The following is a 19,379-nucleotide window of genomic DNA, read 5'->3' as shown; positions in this document are numbered from 1 at the left end:
GGGGGGGGGGGGGGGGGGAGGGATGGAAGAGACAGTGTGAACTAGTTGCGGATTGTCGAGGATAAAAAGTCAGGGAGGACTCGGGGTAGGACTCACGTTTTCCACCTCGTCGGACAGGTCTTCGAAGGATGCTATCGGCGCTGGTCCAAGCTTCCTCTGATGAGCGCTCGGCAATCCTGACGCCATTTTCGAATGCTCAGACCACGATGATGCTGGAAAAACGTGAAAAGTCGAAAGGGCGAGTCTCTTTTAATTCCTGTCGACCAAGTGTTCGCGCAAAAAGCTTTGAAAAACGTTGTCGGTGCAGCATGGAGAAAAAAAGCACGCCAGTTGTCACGCTCGCCGTTGTTACATGGTAGTTCTCTCGCGTTATATAATAACGCGCCAACAGGTGCTAACATTGCACGACGCCTCGCGCAACCGAGATTTCTCGCTTGATAAACCTTAAGAAACTCCTCATAACGCTGCCTGCAGCGAACAACAAAGCTATTTGTGTATATATCCCTTTCATTTTGCAAATAAAGATTCATCAAATACATCATGTGTGTCGAGGAATTTCAACTGTCGCTCTATGTATATTTTTTTTCATCTAAATCTCCCAAGCACACACAGATTATTGTACAGCGGTGAACGGAAAGGTTGCAGCCCTTTTATTTCGATGAGTTTCGTCCATCCAAGGAGGAGAACGTATCTCTTGAGAATAACTAAGAGACAAATTCTCCTATTGGTTCCAAAACTTATTTGGAAAAACAAGTTTTCTGTTCACCACTATACGTCAAAATCAAGTCACGACAATCGCAGTATTATGCTGAAACAATTGCCTGCGAACAAGCTGCTTACAAGCGGTCAATCGCTGAAACATTTGAACCAAGGACGCATTCATTAGAACACACGACACCGAGGGGGAACGTCTGCTGATTTACATACATCGGCGATTGTTTAAAAGCCGGCTCAAACAGTGTGGTCGCGCACGCAAATGTAAAATATTACGTCAAAAGAATAACTATATTAAATTAGTCGCTATTTACACCGATGATTTAATTATGCATTAATTATGCAAGTATCGGAAGTTGATGGATAATTAATGCTTTATCCTCGTAAGTGATACAATATTAGTGATTCTGCAGATCCGAAGGACATTCACCGGCAAATTTAAGAGTGGTTTCCGCATACAATTTATCCGCTCTCTCTCCTTTCCTTCTCGCGGAAAAGCGTGGACGAAGGATTGTGCGTTTCTCGGTCAGGTATGCAATTACTCTTAAATACCGTCTTGTCGGAAAACGTGAGAACGGCACGTCTCGCACCGACACGAAGGAGCCTCTCGGATCAAACTATAAACCGGCGATATAAAACTCGGACGACAATAACTTTTCCAGCTTGAGACTATCCGTCGTTTGAACGATTCACTCGTTTAACGCGCGGTGCCAATTGATCATAAAGGTGGCAGAAGAATTACGTTAATTGCGCATTCCGTTTCATACCGTCAAACAGAAGAAATTAATTTCTTGGTATTAGAAAAATGAACGCGACTATTTGACAGACGTACTTTGTCAATTTCAATTAAAGGAAACATACGTTTCGAAAGCAAGATTTGGTGCTGGCATAACTCTGGCGAGTTCCATCCTCGTGACCAAACGCATTTTTTTTGCCGACAGTTCAAAGTTATAAATTTAAACAGTAATTTATTTATCTTCAAGTTTGCACGTTTCAGCCGGGCGAGGAAGAAATGCGCGGGCAATTCAAACGCCGCTTCCCAAGTTCGATTTGCCGTGCGACTCGTTTGTGTAAATTATCACGGTTGAAACAGCAGCTCGCGCTTGATTTCCGATAACACAAACGAGACGAGAAACGTCATCGGTCTGAAACATTGAACTAAAAAATTGAGAAGGGCGACATTGCGTTGTCGGAATTGCGACAAACTCACCGTAACCGTCGGTAGTAAAAAAGAGCAAGCTTCGCAGACCGTGAGGTTATCCTTTTGAATCGATTGATCAGCCGGCCGAAAATGCTCGACAAACAGCCTCGTCGCGTCGAAGAAATTGGCAAGTCTCGCCGGATCGTCGATGCATGCACAGAGCGAAATTGCACCCCCTACTCCCTGGACGACACCATATTAGAACGTATAAATGGTGGTAATTATCATAGCTCGTTCCGCACGACGCGCGACTCAAGGAGGTGAACAAGAGTTGATGTTTAGAATCGCGCAATGACAGACAATAACGATGATAAGTCGACGATTTCGATTTTAAACGCGACAATATAATATTTCCCCACGAAGACTCTGTTATTCAGAGGGCCAAAAGCTGGACAGCTGATTATTACACGCGTCTTCGTCCGTCCGTTCGTTAGGGTCGTTAATGATAACGTCGTCGGACGACATTATCGCGAGTAGCTTCGTTCCGTGATATTTCGAGAGAGACAGGGTCGAACAATTGAGAACGGCGACCATCATTTCCCGTGAATTTGACTTCAATCTCTCTCGCGAAGCCTTTATGTCTCGCCCCAAGATTGAATTCACACGGCGGGGAATCTGTCCGCGGGACACCTGTTTACACTGTCTGCTTTACCTGATGCATCTGGTCGCACGTTGTGCAGTCGTTAATAAGGCTCTTCTATTTATAGCGCATCGCCTGCGTAGTGCGAATGCGAGTCTACGCGCCTGCTCTCGCGATTCTCCTGGCTTTGCCGAGAGCAGAAGAGCTATGGCACATCTTTAAGCAAGAAGAAGAAGAAGCAAGAAGTCGGCTGGATGCATCGCTGCATCTCCCAGTGTGAAAATCGAAAATACACCACGGATTATCACGTAGAAGCGCTATCGAGCTCACGGTTATCCTCATCCTGCGGAGGAAAGAAAAATATCGATGAAATTTCGTAGCAATTTTCACCGCCGCTCTTGATAATCGTGGCGTAAGCTACAAAGCGTTCCGTTGCTCGATTAAGCATTCTTCTATAATTAGCCGCGTTATTTGGATAGAGAGGTACGAAAAAGATCGAGAGAGAATCACGCGAACGTTATTCTGGAAAACCGAAGAAAACGGATGATTCTGCGAGACCATTGAATTTGTCCTTTGCACGGTGAATCAAACGTGATTATTCCGCGGTTTCAATTTCTACGAGTATCCGCGTGCTCCGCGCAACGATGATTAATTACAAGTCGGAAGGCCTATCGCAAATAGATGAAGAGGAATACTAGACGACGACGATTAGTCGCGCGAAAGTCGATGGAGTCTCAACAATCCGTTTTCCACCAAATCATATACGGCATATACGGCGTTCGCCGAGATTTCTCCTGCGTATAGTGCCGGCCAATAATTATATTTCATTTTGTAAAGGATCAGACAAGAGAATGAAATAGAGTCGTACGAAATCACACGCACTAATCATGCCGAACATTCTTCTGCACAAATAATTCCTTTGTCCGAGATTGGCTGTGACGAGGGTGGTGTTCGTGGAAGTGACCGGCATAATGTCAGATCTCTCGATGCCGCAGACGATCGTCACGTATCTCAGACATAAAAGGGCGAACGAAAAATCTCAGAGAGTGTTGCCAATAGTGATGAATGTGTCGATGTTAATCAGTGCCAATACGTGTATTTTCAAAAATGAAGTTTCGAAACGTGCATATATTCCTACTGGCTATTTCACTTGGGAATCATTCGTTTGCAATGGTAAACGCGAGGTAAAGATCGTCCTTCGCGTGCATCGGAAAGCTGACACCGGGGTCCCTCCGTTTCAACTCACTCGAGATTCATCTTCCCTCGAGAAGGCGTTTCAAGGTGTCGTTTCACCACCGTTAACCATCACCAAACACTTCTTGCTCCGACAGTGCTTTCTCGTCGACGCGCACACACCGTCGTCGAGCCGACATTGCCACCGTTCTTCTTCTCGCCTACCCTCCGCGCTGTGGAGAATCACTCCGGAGGTTCGGCGCGGCGGAAAGCAGGACAACCATCCCCGCCGCCCGACCATCCCGCTCCGACATCTCACCCCCGACGCCCTACTTTTCCCCTCGGCTTCCTCCCGTAAACGAACGCAGGTCGCATGTAGCTACCGGAAACGACGACACGGTACTTACCCCAGTCTCGTGTCCTCCATTGCCAACTATCGTACGGACGATCGATTCCCAGCTACTCCATTCTCAGTGTATCATGCTCTCCTCTCCTCCCCCGCGCTCTCGTTCTCTCACGGGCCCAACCAGCTCTCTAACATGACATCCCCGCACGTTTTACATCTTGACGGCCCGCGCCAGCTGTGCTCCGTAGGAGACGCGCTCTCTGGGCCCTCCGCAACGGTACACCGTCGTGTGTTCCGCTCGCGCGCGTGCACTTTGCGCACGCTCGTCGTGAACTTCAGGGGTGTGCTCACCCCGTCGATTGCTGGTGAACGGCGAGAGATTATTCCGATAAACTTCCATCTTGTGAAAAATCTGTGTCATTTGAAAAAAATTACGCTATGCGCGCGAGCTTCTTGTCGAGACGAAAATTGCGGAAGAAGGCACTCGATATTAAATAATTCCTATAGTTTATTTCTCACCGTGTAAAGGACTAATATGAACCAAATCAACCCACACACAAGAGATTCATACTCTACCTCCCTATCCCCATATATATATATATATATATATATAGTTGATTTTTATCTCGTGAACATTGAGGTTAGAAGAGAAAGAAGAGAATGAAAAATAGGAAGAGAAATATGAATATCCTGTTCTTACCTCTCCAGTTTGGGAATTCTTTCACGCCTCGAATAATCACTCGTTGTTTCAATTAACCGACACTCTGTTAAATTAATACGAGCAATTAGTTACTACGCATCTCAGCCGGGGAAATGATCGTCAGTTTGAAATGGCTTACGCGCCAATTTTGCATGCAAGTAACGCCCTCGGGAGGCGAAGGAAGGCAACGGGAGTTGTATGATTGTATCGGTAGAGTCGATCTGTATTACAACAAACCGATAATCAGTAGCAGAAAGTTTCGTCCGCTCGCGTTAATTGATCAGCTGTGAGTTTATCAATGCGATACATTTTTTAAATATACTCGTGGTAGAGGTGACGTCGAGGAATGCACGCACGCAAATATTACTTGGGCGACACGATCAATATCAGTGGTCAGTGGTCAGCGTTGCATACGAGATTGGAAGAATACCTGATTGTAATCGTGTCATTCGCAGGTCCGTTATCGGCCGCAGACTAGCCGATAGGATAATGCCATTTCTATATTCCTGATACACACGCAACGTATGTGTGTGTTACTTCCTTCAAAAATGCAGTGGTTCTCGTTCAGCGTTATACTTTCCGAGATATTTCTGGCATATATCATTTACTCGATTTACTCGTTGTCGTTGCTGTTTGTGTCACCAGCCTGCGAGGATGGCAAGCAATGTCTCAAGTCTTATTTGAGCGAGCGACCGCAGTTGAATCTCTATATTTACAGCTCCGTCTCGAAAAAATCCAGGGACGCCGACCTTGCATACACGGCGCATAATTTCGATTACACTCGAGCACAGACCATGTAAGCATTCTCCATATCGAAGCACATCTTCATCAAGTTTAATATATTCTTTCCTTCCAGTCCAACAACATTGAACATTCCACGCAAAACGCAGGACAATGGTACGCTGTTTCTGCACATACTATTAGTACCTATGTTCGTGGATCAGAGTAGATCGTTCATCGATTTGAAAAAAGTAAGACGACGTATAATTTTCATTGGGATTAGTTTACCCTTCTGTTTCCTGCCTTGTTTAGTTTATCTTTGATTGTTCCAGGATACATATACGTCATATACCGCTATTAAAATGACACAATACACAGTACCTGAAGCTGAAGTGTTCAAGTTGTTGGGTGAAAAGAATCCTGGTACAAAGGATGCTTTAGTACATCCAGTCTCGCACATCAAGAGCCGCGTGACATTCACAATAATGACGGACGATGTTATGCTTCCTATGAACAGCATGCCTATTGAACTCATCAATCACATAAAGTATACAAGTTATTTCTCTCAATTGGATTGCAAACACATGTTGGCGGACTTTAATTTGTTTATTCGTAGGCTGATTGGTAAGATGACATTTTTGCCGATCGTTAACTGTGACTTTTTGCAAACCCGGCAACGAGATCTCCAACGGATCGTGCCGCAAAACAACAACACGATGAACGTCACGGTGGAATATTCGCCTGTATCTTTGGGAAAGCTGAGATTGGTATTACACGTGCAAACGGCCATAGCAAGCCTGAAGAACATTGGCATCTCCGACAAGGACGTTGACGAAGTGAAGGGTATCTTTGCAGACACCAACATCTATCTATTAGGCGGTACTGTCTTCATCGCTGGTGTGCACGTGAGTGTGTTATAATTTGCAGATGTGAAGAGCGCATAAAAAGAACATTTGAAGAAGAACCCGTATTGTTACAGTTGTTGTTCGACTTTCTCGCCATCAAAAATGACATTAGCTTTTGGCGGAAGAAGAGTAATCTCATAGGTCTCAGCAAGTGGACCGTGATGTGGCGTGCATTCAGTCAGACCATAATTTTCCTTTACCTCTGCGACGAGGAGTCTTCCTTGCTTATTCTCATTCCGACCGGTATCGGCAGTATTATCGAGGTGCGTACGCAATATTAATTTAACACGACTAGTATTATACGAGACGATTAATCTGTCGGCGTATTTAATAAATCGCTTTATCACACATGTATACATACATCTTTTTCTCTTGAAGCTGTGGAAATTGAAAAAGATGTCAAGAATGGAACTAATCGTGTGCTACGGTATTTTGCCAAAGATACGATTCAAAACCGACGACATCAATGCAGCGGAAGTAAAAACCAGAGAGTTCGATGCCGAGAGCATGCGTTATCTGAGTTATCTGCTGTATCCTATAGTTATTGGCGGTGCAATTTATTCGCTTCTTTATCAACCGCACAAGAGGTAAAAGATGACTTAGAAACTCGACGCGCGCACGATAGGATTTTATTCATTCAGAGCATATGAGTTACAACGAATGAACTGTCATGGCTGATTAATTGCAGTTGGTACTCGTGGACCATTAATTCCTTGGTGAATGGAGTTTACGCTTTCGGATTCTTGTTTATGCTGCCGCAATTGTTTGTTAATTACAAATTAAAGTCCGTGGCACATCTGCCGTGGCGGGCGTTCATGTACAAAGCGTTCAACACGTTCATCGACGACGTGTTCGCTTTTATCATAACAATGCCGACTGCACACAGAATAGCCTGTTTCAGAGACGACGCAGTCTTCCTGATTTATCTCTATCAAAGATGGTGAGTGCTTATTTGCGCAACTTTATTCATTACATTTCACGATGTTTATTGGAGGTCGATATTTCGAGTAGAGAGAAAAATTCGTCAATGTTACCCACAGGTTATATCCAGTGGATAAGTCACGCATCGATACGGTAACAGAGGAAACCGTTGGCTTTGGTGACGTCAGTAAGAAAACAAACTAATAGCAGCGATCGATAGAGTATTCGTACAATTATTTGTTGTCATGTCCTTCCTCACGGCCTAAGACTCAGCACATCAACACCTTTACTTAATGTTACTGGGAAGTTGTACTTATACCATTATTGTCAAAATTTAAATAATACACACAGATGTTACAAGACAAATATACAGGTTTTCTTTTTTCTTAGCATCCACGGCATGTCGTCCGCTTCTCGCGAATTTATACCAGTCGAATCTTGATGACAGATATAAAGTTTAATATTAAAGTCATCGACAAGTTGTAATCGGTACAACAGCGATATCGGTTTATCAGTTATTTATGTTCCAAAGTCCACCATGATGAAGGAACAGTTATAAGATTATGTAACAGTTAATATTGGTAAGAAAAGAAACTGTGCTAGATAACGGCTCATTCTTACATTCGTGCGAGTGCTCTTTCGGAGGCAGTCACGCGTCATCGTGCTATCTGAAGGTACGTGATTATCTTACTTAAATTGGGCATTATATTGACATTCTAAGAGTTATAAATTACAGTGATAAAACTTGACTATGATAACCCGTGAAAGAATTGCTTAACACGCGATAAGAAAAAATCTCTATGTATGAAAAAGAATATCACTGCCGGAGTTTTGTGATGACACGGCAGATAGATATTCCCGTGGCAAACACGGTGACGCGTTCGTGTGATTCGATTGTGGTAGCATAATCAGGTACTCATATTGCAGACGTGAGCCACTTGCAACGTGTCGTTGATAGCATCAACGATGGAATATATTATATGTTGCATACAAGTCATAATACTGACTATCCTTCCTATCTGGATATATCTCTGGTTTGACAAGCGCAAGATACACCAGCTTTCACTTTATCTAGGTTTAGGTAAGTCACACGTTCAAATGATGTTAACGGATATCTCTCTTTCAAGCAGTATCATAAGAGATGACAAATTACTTTTTTCGCGTCGATTATATCATATAACCGGATTATACATGAATAACGATCTCGAATTAGTATATTTGTAAAGGCATTAGCGCGTGTGTGTGTATGCGCGCGCGTACGACACCACACACTGTTGGCACATATATATATATATATATATATATATATATATATATATATATTCGTGATCAATTTCACGCGAGAGAAACAAACGCGCGCGTAATAGCCAGTTTAACTGATAAAGTATGCGTTTGTATATTAAAATCGCTCGCGGATCTTACAGATGTACAATTTTCTCTGAAACTATGGTGGGCACTTTGGTGTATTTCTAAGGAGAAAAAGATGAAAAATAAATTTGGCGAGATAACACCCAATTTAAAGGAGATATTCAAACCCTACGCGGATAATCCACAAATTATCATGGACGAGAATGTGAGTAGAAGGCGCGACTGTGTTACACACATGAAACGGACATGTCTCAACACATTCTTGTGATGTTTAGAGTTGCGACGGTGTATTTTTCTACGGCGCGGATCAGAAAGGTCATTCATTATTTGTTAAAATGAATCATCGAGGATATCGCACAGCGGAATCAGTTTTGCAAGTGACTTTGTCGGATGGCCGGGTCTATGTGTTACCCGGTGAGTTTTGCTTATTCTAACAACTAAGGTGTACCGATAAAATCTTTTTTGTGAAATAACGACTGCGCAACAAGCCAGAAATGTACAGAGAAAAAGAGAGATTGAAGTATTTTAAACGTTTTCTACAGATTATCCTCATACAGTTGCGATGGACGATAGTGCCGGCCAGAAATGGTCGGCATCGGGTCTAAAAATCGAGCCGTTAGAACCACGAAAACGTTGGAGAATCACTTACAACGGTCTTCTCCGTAATCAGAGTTTAGACAACGTACTTGATAATATGGAACATATTCGTTTAAATTTCATGTGAGCAAGGAACGCGAAATTATACACATATATATATATAAAGAAATGTTCCGAAAAAGAGATTCTCCCAACATATATCTACAATTGTGTTTTTTTCTCTCTAGATTTATCGGGCATTCTCCGTTTGAATGGCCGGGTGACTGGAGTACTCGATTGCACGCGGCCGCTCTGGCACACGAGCCATGGAAAGGTCCCGATTGGATGCGTAAAATGTATCAAATTTCACCTCAATTAACTTCACCGATAATAGATCATTGATGCAAGCTGGTTATCGCTCAGGAACGCGCATCTCTATATGTTTCCTCTTGTTATCGCAGCAAACTACTCGATTATACGGGATTTGATCAATGGGGATCCGCCATCGGACAGATAACATTCAAGGATTCCACAACGAGTGCATTGTATTTACGTGGGTTTTGCCAGCGACGTTGGGGCAAACACGAATTTGATCAGTTCCGCCGAACGGTCACATTTCTCGGTGTAGCGGCATCAGGGGCAATGTACCACCTTGGCGTGAGCAGAACCAAAAATAGTTTTTCACAGTAAGATGACAAGTACAATAAAATAGCATTTGTTTTCCTGGAATCTCTTGTACGACGAAGAATATGAGATTTTGATGATTCGTTTGGATGACGACATTTTTATTATCATTTAACGTAATTACCGTGTGACGTAACGTTAATATATTTATCCTTTACAGCATGCGATTTGGCCACGTGAATAATACGACCGAGATGCAATCCAAAATCGACTGGACGGATCTGAAAATGGAGGACTTTGAGAAGCAGGGAGATTACGTTCCCGCAAACTACAGGATTAAATTTCGAGGTTTTATTTCGAATCATTCGTTTCTTTTATCAACACAATTTCAATGCATAAAATGTTAATACGCGCGCGCGTGTTTCAGCGGCTGATGTCGAGTATGATGCCGTTATCAATCACATGGGGAACGACGCTATAAATTATTATAATGGACAACCATGGCGTTGGGCGATCACAATCCGCAATTTACGTATAAAACTGAACGGCAGCAAAGGTATGCGCTACGTAAAATTACGCGATCTCGTCGTCTTGAGAATCTATATTTTGAAAAAATTGATGTATACGACTTCCCCCCTTTTTCCACGTGACTTTGTGCAAGTTTTTCATTTTCATACGCAGGCGCTGGAGTGATGATCGTGTGCTATCCGTACACCGGACCGAATGAAATGAGGACACCGATCGCAAGAATTCAGCACTTGAAACGACCAGAGACGCTGAAGTGTAGTTTTGTTCTGCACTTTGCTGATAAGCAATGTCAGAATGAGAGCGTCGTTGGCGGAAAGGGATATTCACTTGCGACTTTAACGTCCATCACAACCAATGACGTACGTTGATGTGTTCACAGTGCGATTATCCGAAATGTCCTCGTCACAATTGGAATGTTAATTTCGTCCTTTTTCTCTCTCACACACACACACACACACACACACACACGCACGCACGCACGCACGCACGCACGCACGCACGCACGCACGCACAGTTTGTGGTACCCCGAGGTTTCTGCGTAACGAGCTTTGCTCTGGAATGGCAACTGCAGCATGACAAACAGTTGCGGGATATGATCGCCGATATAGTGGATATCAGTTGTGGCAAAAAGAAAGAGGATCTCGAGAATTATTGTAAAAAGTGAGCGTTTAAGAGAGAGTGAGAGAGCAAAGAAACTAAATTGTAATTTCGTGAAATTGCACACATCTGTTCCTGTTTGTGTGAGATCCATTTTTGCTTTTTAGAACGGTATTTGTCATTCAGAACACTATCGTCGAGAAGCGAGTGAAACAAGCCATACTGGAGGCTTTAAAGGAGTTGGACGACGAGAATAATAAAGACCGAATGAACAATCGCTACGCCGTGAGATCCAGCGCTGTCGGGGAAGACAGCGAGGAAACCTCGGCCGCTGGTCAGAATTCGACGTATCTAGGTGTACGCACCACCGACGACGTTATTAGGAGCGTCGCCAAGTGCTGGGCCAGTCTGTTTTCGTATCAGAGCGTCGAGTACAGGTAATTCTCACTCCTCTTCTACCTAGCGAGTGTGAACGGCGTGTCAATTAATGTTACAGACGGCAGAATGGATTGCCAATAAAAGCGTGTATGGGCGTTTGCGTTCAGCGAATGGTCGACGCAGAAGCGGCCGGTGTTATGTTCACCAGACATCCCACAACTGGAGATCCGTCCAGCATTATTATTACAGCCAATTACGGCTTAGGAGAGGTATCGTCTCACAATCTAGAGGCCATTGATTCGAGGCTATAAACGATAATAAAGATTTAGTAATGAGAGGATATTCGAACGAACGATCTGTTTCAATCGAGAATGATATACATCTCTCGTTTAGGCACGTTTCGACCGTCGATATAAATGATAGAGAGATAAGCCTCTGTGTGAAATCTTGTCTCTTGAAAATGCTGTGTCTTGAAATGTACGGATCTCTCTCTTTCTCTCTCTCTCTCTCTCTCTCGCAGACGGTGGTGTCAGGGACGGTCGAACCCGACACTTTGACGATTCACAGGAAATGGGACAACACTCTGACTGTGAGCTCCTCAGTGCCGGGGAATAAAGGGCATAAGATATCACTGAGCGTCGACGGCGTGATCATGAATAATCTCAGTGAACGGGAAATTTGGGAAATCTCAATATCTGACGCAACCGCTCTGCGACTGGCCAAGATAGGTTTGCATCTCGAATCTTTCTTTGGATCCGCTCGGGATATAGAATGGGCGATTGTCGGTGAGCAGATCTATCTGCTGCAAGCACGACCTATCACCACTATCGACGCTTGGACGGACTTTGAGCTTACGCACGAGCTAGATTCGGGTGTGCCCGCTGATGTCGATTTTATGACTTTCGCCAACGTCGGAGAAGTACTGCCGCGTCCTATTTGCCCCTTGTCGATCACTACCATTTTAAAAGTTTTGAATCTGTCGATTGGCTCCAAGAGTTACGGTTACGACTGCAACTATCTTCATGTGGTCGGTATGAGATGCGCTATGAATTACTGCATGGTAAGTAACCTGCATCAATTTCTCGTTCACCGGTCAACGATGTATCGTTTTCTTTGGGGTTTTTATTTTTTATTTTTTTTCCCACTAGACATTCTTACGAAATGTTGGCGAGAAGATCACGATGGCGAATAAAATGGCAGACATAGCCATTTGCGGGCGCGTGATAACAACTCCTGAGGTGCACAAGATTGCCGTGGAGAAACTCGGTGTCGCAAGTATGAAGCAGAAGATGAGCGACATTAGCAATATGTTCAAGTGGGCGTGGATAAACGAACGAATTGTGAAAGAAGCTACTAATGTGTATCGAAAGTACGAATTGAACGCCAACGAATTTGAAACAGCCCGTGAGCTATACAGTGTTATCAACAAGAAATATACAGAGATCTTCATGGTAAGCTGATGTACCGATTCCTTCTAGTATGGGAAGGGGAGAGGGTTACCTCACGATATTCCTTTAAATCTACAACGCGCATTATCGCATTATACATGAGATCTATGTGTGCATGGAAATGTGATTTCATTCGTCTGTTTTACATTGACAGTAAACTCTACTAATTTTACTGTTTCAGTTAGGAATATATCATACCCATACATCGAGAGTGAGCGTCTGTTATCAGATGCTAGCAATGACGCTTCTGACTGCGAAAAGTGAGGACATCATATCTAATCATATCGCAGACATTGCCGTTCTATTGAGTTCCTGCACCAACGTTATCAGCACCGAAGTACCGATAGCACTCGGCAAAATAGCGGCCTGCATCCGGAAATACGGCAAGGCAGAGGACTTTGCTAAGGTCGAGCCAGCGAGTGCCATAGATTGGTTAAAGTCAAATTGTCCTCCAGCTGCGGAAAAGTTGGTGGTCTTCTACGATATGCACGGCCATAGATGCGTTCAGGAGCTGGATTTCATCTCGGAACCGTGGATACTTAAACCCGACAGTATCATTAACACGATACAAGTATGAGATGTATATAACTCGATATTCCTTTTTCGTACATATACATAATTTACGTTTCCATATTCTATGTTTAGTCATTGGCGACATCCATCGAAGAGAATTACGTGAGCAAAACGCTCAACGTTCAAGACACCATTGCGTCTCTGAAAACACCTATGTCGTCGTTCATCAAATGGATTCTACAGAAGGTGATACCTCTTTCTCGTAAAGCAGTCACCCGTAGAGAAATGACAAAGAACTTTATGGTGTCCATGCTGCACAAAATGCGAGTAGCTTACATACAGCTAGGTACTTTGATGGTGCAGGAAAATTACATGCCCGATAAGAATCTCATATTTTTCCTGACGAATTATGAGATCGCGCAACTCTTGAACAATCATCACAATCCGTTAATAGTGCGAAAGTAAGTTTGAATCATCGTCGAATGTCGAATTATCGTGTCATAAAATATTCTCTCCTTCTCTATATTGTGTAACTTACTTAGGGCGTTGCGTAGAAGGAAAATTTATCACCAATTATCAAAAGTGGAATATCCAGAGTTTTGCACCGGTATGCCCATGCCGATACAGGTTTGTTGTTGTCAAGAAATTATTTTTTTCTTTTGTCGTACCCTCCTGAGTGTGTCTGAGATTCTGTCTTCATCGCACAGAAGACTCTCGACGTATCCACATCGTACGGAGATAACACCAAAGTAGAAGGTACTTCGGTCTACGGCGGTTCTCTGATGGCCAGAGCGTGTGTAATAACGGATTTGTCCGAGGCGAAGAATATACGGCACGGAGATATTCTGATCACGCACTGCACCGACATCGGCTGGAGCCCATACTTTCCGCTATTAAGCGGTATCGTAACGGAATTAGGCGGTCTTATAAGTCACGGTGCTGTCGTAGCGCGAGAATACGGTCTTCCTTGCATCGTTGGAGCAAAACACGCAACACAAATCTTTCAAACGGGTAAGAATCGCGTCAAAAATATAAATCTCTGTGTATATTATTAACCTCGATGTTGTGAATAATGCCAAGTTTCTCTGTTTTCAGGTGACACTGTACTGTTAGCCGCAGACATTGGCACGTTACAATTAATTAAGAAGGGTTAACACAAAGTGTCTTTTTCTCTCGTCCTTCCTTCTTTTCTCTTTACGCGCGCGCACATATCTGTTATTACATCATGGTATATATATATATATATATATATATTTTTTTTTTTTTAAGTTACTCAAAGTTTCACGTGTGAATTTTACTTGTGCTTTTACTTTACTAGTGTCTTTTTATTTTCATTATCATGCATAATATGCAAGAGATGGAAAAAAATGAGATGGATTGAACGAAAAAGCCACAACGAACGCTGTGTGTGAACGTAAGTCGCGGCAAGGATAAATCAGGTTAAGTTTTTGCATTCTGCGTCCATTGTATAATCTATGTCGCGTACATAATTCATATAATATATCGAGATGGTTGAATAAATTATAACACAATATATATATATATATACACATACCCGCTGTCTGTCAAGAGATACCTTAGTCACTGCAAACTACACGGTCGTAACGCGCTCGGGGTCTGCTGTCAGGTAACGAATATTTTCCGTTCCTTCATTGACGAGACACAACAGTTGCAGTCGCATGCATGTGGTAATTTTCGACAGAAGGGAGTCTATTCGCGCGCGATCTTCTCTGCTGGCTGGCTGCGGTATCGCGTCCAGAGCCTCCTCGAAGAAACTTCTATTCCGTGGGAAATGGGTCGTTTTGATAAAACATTTTCGCAAAATTCGACTGTATGCACACCGCTTACTTACCTCGCTCTACTTGTGCTGTAAGCTTGCAGGGCGTTTCTCAAAAGTATTATGTCCGTTCGTGCTTGAACAATTCCGGCCGGACGAAATTGCGTGACGCACGACATGAGCCGCGCAAGTTCCTCCGCTATAGTCTCCACTATATGAGACAAAATCCGCTCCAACAGAGCCGGCGCAACTCGGCGCACCTGTAGAGAGAGAGAAACGAAGGAAATGTTAACAATATTACATCTCCCCCGAATATGATGATGAGACCTACCTCCGCATGGACTGCGATCAGATTTGCCAGTATCTCCTGAGCGTACGGTTTTAGATGTGTCGGCTCAGTATCGAAATCCCACTCCAAACCGCCCAGGTACATGCTAGGTTCGATCGTGCCGACGAGCGGATCGCAACGTCGTTCCAGATACGCATCCAGAACGGCACTATCCAGTGTCTTTAATTGCGTCCAATCCGAGCTCCATCCAACCGCGGTGGATAATTCCGGATAGCCTTGAGCTTTCAGGGATTCCTCGATTCTTGGTAAAGCGATATTTAGCGTGTATCGTATATTGCTCAGTGAGATTAAGAGACACTGCTCCCACGTCTGATGAGAGAAATTCACACATGAGATGCGTAAAGAGAGAAACAAAAATGTAACATGTGATTCTCTCGTGACTTGCCGGTCCTTGGTGTTTGTTGGTCTTACTCTTGTAACCGGATGGTGAACCGATCAATTGCGAAACTGACGTTTCGTCATTATCCATAGCTTCTTCGCAACCGCTAAACGCTAATTGTTGTAGACATCGCGCAAACGACGTAAATAATGTTTTAATGGTATTGTGATAGAGCATCTGGTGGGCCGTATTATTAAAGAGGGGACCCTCCCTCGGGCCACAAGCAACTATCGTCTCACGCGCGTGCTTCGATATCTCCAAAACTATTCCCTCGAACAGATATGGCTGTTTGACATAGGACGATTTTTTTTTTATATACATTAATTCACATAGTTGTATAAAAATATAGAATTCGCTCAAATTGTGCAAAATTGTCCTACATACCAATTTTGTAACACCACCATCTTCGTTCAGATATTCTATCTGCCACGTTTCCTTTCGACTTAGAGCCGTTATATTATCCGCTCCTTGTTTGAACAGAGCAACCAGACATTGTATCCTGCACGTATTATGCAAGAAAACAGAGTTAAAAAAACTTGATTGCTCGTAAATAACTGCGTGTGTGTCGAATATATATATACATATATATACCTCAAGTCGAGTATAAACGATCCGAAAATATCGAGAGCATCGCTAGGCAGATCCAGATGTATCAGAGACGCGTACATTTGCCTGATGCAACGTAAAATGTGTAGGAGCCACAGTGCTTCGACGTCATGATTGCACGTATCTTTCATGGCCTCCATGGCGTGTTGCATACTCGATAAAACTAAATTCTGTCGAGACAATCGAGAGAGCACTTTGTATGTAAAAAAACAAAGTATAACTCGCGTATAGGAGGAACCGAGAGTAGGAAGAGCGTTTGGCGTAGATGGGAGGGGGTTCTCATCATACCTTAAAGTGACTCTGTTTTTCCACGTCTACCGCCACATGTAGCTGTCCCGTGAAGTAACTCTGTCCCAATCTCCAAAGATCCGGCAATTGTTCTATCACGATATCGCAAATCGTTTCGACACATGAGATTTGCGACGGTAAGTTGTCGTTGTTATTGTTTTTCTGCATGCGTAAGTGCTTAATGTTTATCGTAGGTGTAGACTTGGACGAACGACTGTTCGTCGTATCGTCACTATTGACGCTGATCTTCGCTGACGAGTCCAGATGCTCGTGCACGGCACTGGCGACACTTTTCTCCAGATAATTTGCATGTGAGACTAAAAAGAGAGAGGAAAAAAAAGGAAAAAAATATTCACAAAACATCCAACAAGTAAACTTCAAAGTGAGATTTAGAAGATAACATTTGACATTGTTCTTTTTCTTGTCGCACCTATCGCATCCCACGCTGGATCGCCCTCGACGTCAAGATTGACGAGGTTTCTGATGATTTTCTTACGCTCCTCTAAATTGAACGGCATCTGTTCCAATTTGTTTCGCAATAATACCTTAAAGTTACTGATTCTATCGTCAATCTCCTCCAACACTTTCCTGAAGACCTCCACTTCCGTATTTTTAAAGAGATTTTTCACTCTGGCATAGTCGTTAATCACCAGATCGTAATTGCCACGCTTGATGTTTCTCTCGATGTTTATCGGCATACAAAAGAGAAATTTATAACGTTGCATTACAGCCAGCGCGTTACGCGTGGCGTCTGCTCTGTCCCTTCTCGCCAATACGTCGTCGAATAACTTGTTAGCCTCTGACATAGACTGTTTGATGGCTTTCTCCAATTTCTCCATAGGATCGCTACCATAACTCTTCATATCTGCTTCGAACTGGTCCTTTAATGACATTATCGTGTCGAGCTGCTCCATCACTGCTCCCACATTAGCCTATTTCACACACCGACAACACATTTGATTCTAGTTTAAAATTTGACATTGTTACACGCGCGCACCTTACCTTGAGAAACGATAGTTGGCCTTCCTTTTGGGAATTGACTTTTCTTCTGAGATAAGCCAAGCCAGCTTTCAAGTCTTCCAAAGTAGTGGCATGATGATGCTGCAATAAAAACCATCCAGGATGAAACTTTTCGCTTGTCAGATCTCCACTGCCATCTCCGAACAGTTCGATCAACTCATCTTCGGGAAACTTTTTACTTCGGGACAAAATATTGTTATTATATGTCATTCAATGTCACTCATAATAATCGCAGAGCTTATCGTACAGACAATACAGAGAGACATACTCGTTTCCTTCTACGCTGAGACCCAAAGGATCCTCCTGTTGATAATTTGTAGGTGACAATGTTCTTCTACCCCAGACAATAGTCTGCATAGGAGCTTCCTCCACCCATACAGCCGATTCCTTCATAGGGCCTATAGTTTCGTGATAACCACGAAACTGCACCGTCGAGGTCCCTTGTCCTCCACTCTGAGTGGTTACTATTATATCTCCGCGACCCTTGCAAGGACCTGATCTTGCTATAATTTTGTTCGACGACTTCCACTCGGCCGAAAGTAAGCAGTCGCATCCACATATTGTCAGTCCTACACCCAATGCAGAATACATTTATTAAACGACCATACAATATTAAAATGTACTGTGTGGTGGAACGAGTCATGAATTAATACGGATTAGTAGCCGCTTTTTTCTTGCACTTTATATAAATGGTGATGAATGTAGAGTTACTTCTTACGAATGGTTAACGATTCAAAAACAAGGGCTTTTGAACGAATCAATAAGCTTTTTGCGACAATGATACTGACCTAGAAGATCTTGAGCTTTATTTCCTAAAAACTCGCCGCGGACTATCACCCGAGTCCCAGGCGGGCCTTCCTTGGGCGATATCCCAGTAACTACGGGTGGAGGTCCCATTTCGGCAAACAATAACCTACGGAAACATCAATCTAACACTGGTCGCGCTGTGTTGATGAGCGGCGCGTAACTGCGTTATTTTGTAACTATTATTAAGTTGTAATTATTAGTCAAAATAGCCGTCATTGAATTATTTCACCGAGTATACTCGGCCACAGAACGATCGCAACTGTTTCTGCTTCTCATATTTCGGAACGCGCAAAAATTATAACGAAGCGAACCTATAAATTGACGATCATGCGCAGTAGGTGATCTGTCAAATTACATATATACAAGGTGTAGGCATAAAATAATAGTAATATATCAGTTGCACGCGCTTTAATACAAGAAAATTAAGACTGAAAAATTCGAATTATATCGCGTTTTCGCATGTTAAATACGCATAAATCCGACAAATTCCAAAAACAATCCCAAGAACAGTTGGTTTGTTGCATATAAAGGCCAAAATTATCATGAAACTCGAGGGGAAATAATAAAATACTTTCATTACATCAATCCGATGGTATGATTGTTCTCGCTTTAAAGCGCTTCTTGAACAATAGCATTGCGAAAGTTACAGCCTGTTGAATTTCGCCTATGTTTTAATACAGTAGAAAATACATCCGACCAGTCCTTCTACAGTCATACTACTTGAGAAGTGGAAAGTACGTCCGGCGTTTAGTCATATCACGACTTTAGTTTCTCGTTAAGTATAGTGGCGACTCGTAGCGGAAATTCTGGAAGTGAATAACAGAAATAACGGGTTTACGGAATTATTGGACCTGTTTTTTA

The 19,379-nt window shown here is 43.1% G+C and overlaps 4 protein-coding genes across 15 annotated transcripts in view; 2 read left to right on the top strand and 2 right to left on the bottom strand.

Annotated features, from left to right (window-relative positions):
* LOC106742162 overlaps window positions 1–4,423 on the bottom strand; it is a 14,192-nt gene extending 9,769 nt beyond the window's left edge. For 2 of the 9 annotated variants that reach the window (XM_014615394.1, XM_014615310.1), the window contains exons 1-2: window positions 4,076–4,404; window positions 97–212 (exon numbers count right to left, since the gene is read on the bottom strand). In XM_014615394.1, the coding sequence (XP_014470880.1) occupies window positions 97–186 (90 nt within the window). In that variant the 5' untranslated portion in view covers window positions 187–212; window positions 4,076–4,404. Of the gene's footprint in view, window positions 1–96; window positions 213–1,924; window positions 2,099–2,567; window positions 2,839–3,741; window positions 4,049–4,075 lie in introns of those variants that run through there. The other 7 variants (XM_014615056.1, XM_014614973.1, XM_014615149.1 and 4 more) reach the window with 7 other exon arrangements.
* A 488-nt stretch (window positions 4,424–4,911) lies between these two features.
* LOC106742633 (cleft lip and palate transmembrane protein 1-like protein) lies at window positions 4,912–7,626 on the top strand. The gene is made up of 9 exons (XM_014615825.1): window positions 4,912–5,106; window positions 5,170–5,510; window positions 5,571–5,685; window positions 5,767–5,981; window positions 6,051–6,339; window positions 6,414–6,602; window positions 6,718–6,926; window positions 7,028–7,279; window positions 7,380–7,626. Exons 2-9 carry the CDS (start codon window positions 5,239–5,241, stop codon window positions 7,462–7,464), a joined length of 1,626 nt encoding a protein of 541 aa, XP_014471311.1. The 5' UTR covers window positions 4,912–5,106; window positions 5,170–5,238; the 3' UTR covers window positions 7,465–7,626.
* A 90-nt stretch (window positions 7,627–7,716) lies between these two features.
* On the top strand, window positions 7,717–14,844 carry LOC106741991 (putative phosphoenolpyruvate synthase). Of its 4 annotated transcripts, XM_014614761.1 has the most exons (20): window positions 7,717–7,934; window positions 8,188–8,341; window positions 8,685–8,833; window positions 8,904–9,042; window positions 9,171–9,348; window positions 9,453–9,560; window positions 9,666–9,890; window positions 10,049–10,176; window positions 10,256–10,384; window positions 10,510–10,715; window positions 10,871–11,016; window positions 11,121–11,390; window positions 11,450–11,600; window positions 11,852–12,391; window positions 12,480–12,782; window positions 12,961–13,350; window positions 13,425–13,753; window positions 13,835–13,919; window positions 14,000–14,303; window positions 14,388–14,844. In XM_014614761.1, the coding sequence occupies exons 2-20, from the start codon at window positions 8,227–8,229 to the stop codon at window positions 14,444–14,446; spliced, it is 3,954 nt and encodes a 1,317-aa protein (XP_014470247.1). In that variant the 5' UTR covers window positions 7,717–7,934; window positions 8,188–8,226; the 3' UTR covers window positions 14,447–14,844. The 4 variants fall into 4 exon arrangements, 3 of the variants coding, with proteins under 3 accessions (XP_014470247.1, XP_014470167.1, XP_014470046.1); XR_001374237.1 differs by lacking the exon at window positions 7,717–7,934 and having other exon boundaries at window positions 8,249–8,833; window positions 14,388–14,520; window positions 14,611–14,844; XM_014614681.1 differs by lacking the exon at window positions 7,717–7,934 and having other exon boundaries at window positions 8,249–8,833; window positions 14,003–14,303.
* On the bottom strand, window positions 14,733–18,831 carry LOC106742567 (exocyst complex component 2). The gene is made up of 11 exons (XM_014615702.1): window positions 18,500–18,831; window positions 17,980–18,280; window positions 17,694–17,889; window positions 17,122–17,623; window positions 16,692–17,008; window positions 16,389–16,573; window positions 16,182–16,296; window positions 15,804–16,082; window positions 15,401–15,727; window positions 15,145–15,329; window positions 14,733–15,070 (listed from the first exon to the last, which is right to left on the bottom strand). Exons 1-11 carry the CDS (start codon window positions 18,606–18,608, stop codon window positions 14,884–14,886), a joined length of 2,703 nt encoding a protein of 900 aa, XP_014471188.1. The 5' UTR covers window positions 18,609–18,831; the 3' UTR covers window positions 14,733–14,883.
* Window positions 18,832–19,379: the final 548 nt, after the last annotated feature.

Source organism: Dinoponera quadriceps, unplaced genomic scaffold, assembly GCF_001313825.1.
Source record: "Dinoponera quadriceps isolate SergipeBrazil2010 unplaced genomic scaffold, ASM131382v1 scaffold119, whole genome shotgun sequence".
Taxonomy (NCBI): domain Eukaryota; kingdom Metazoa; phylum Arthropoda; class Insecta; order Hymenoptera; family Formicidae; genus Dinoponera; species Dinoponera quadriceps.
This window is presented reverse-complemented; position numbering and strand designations above follow the sequence as displayed.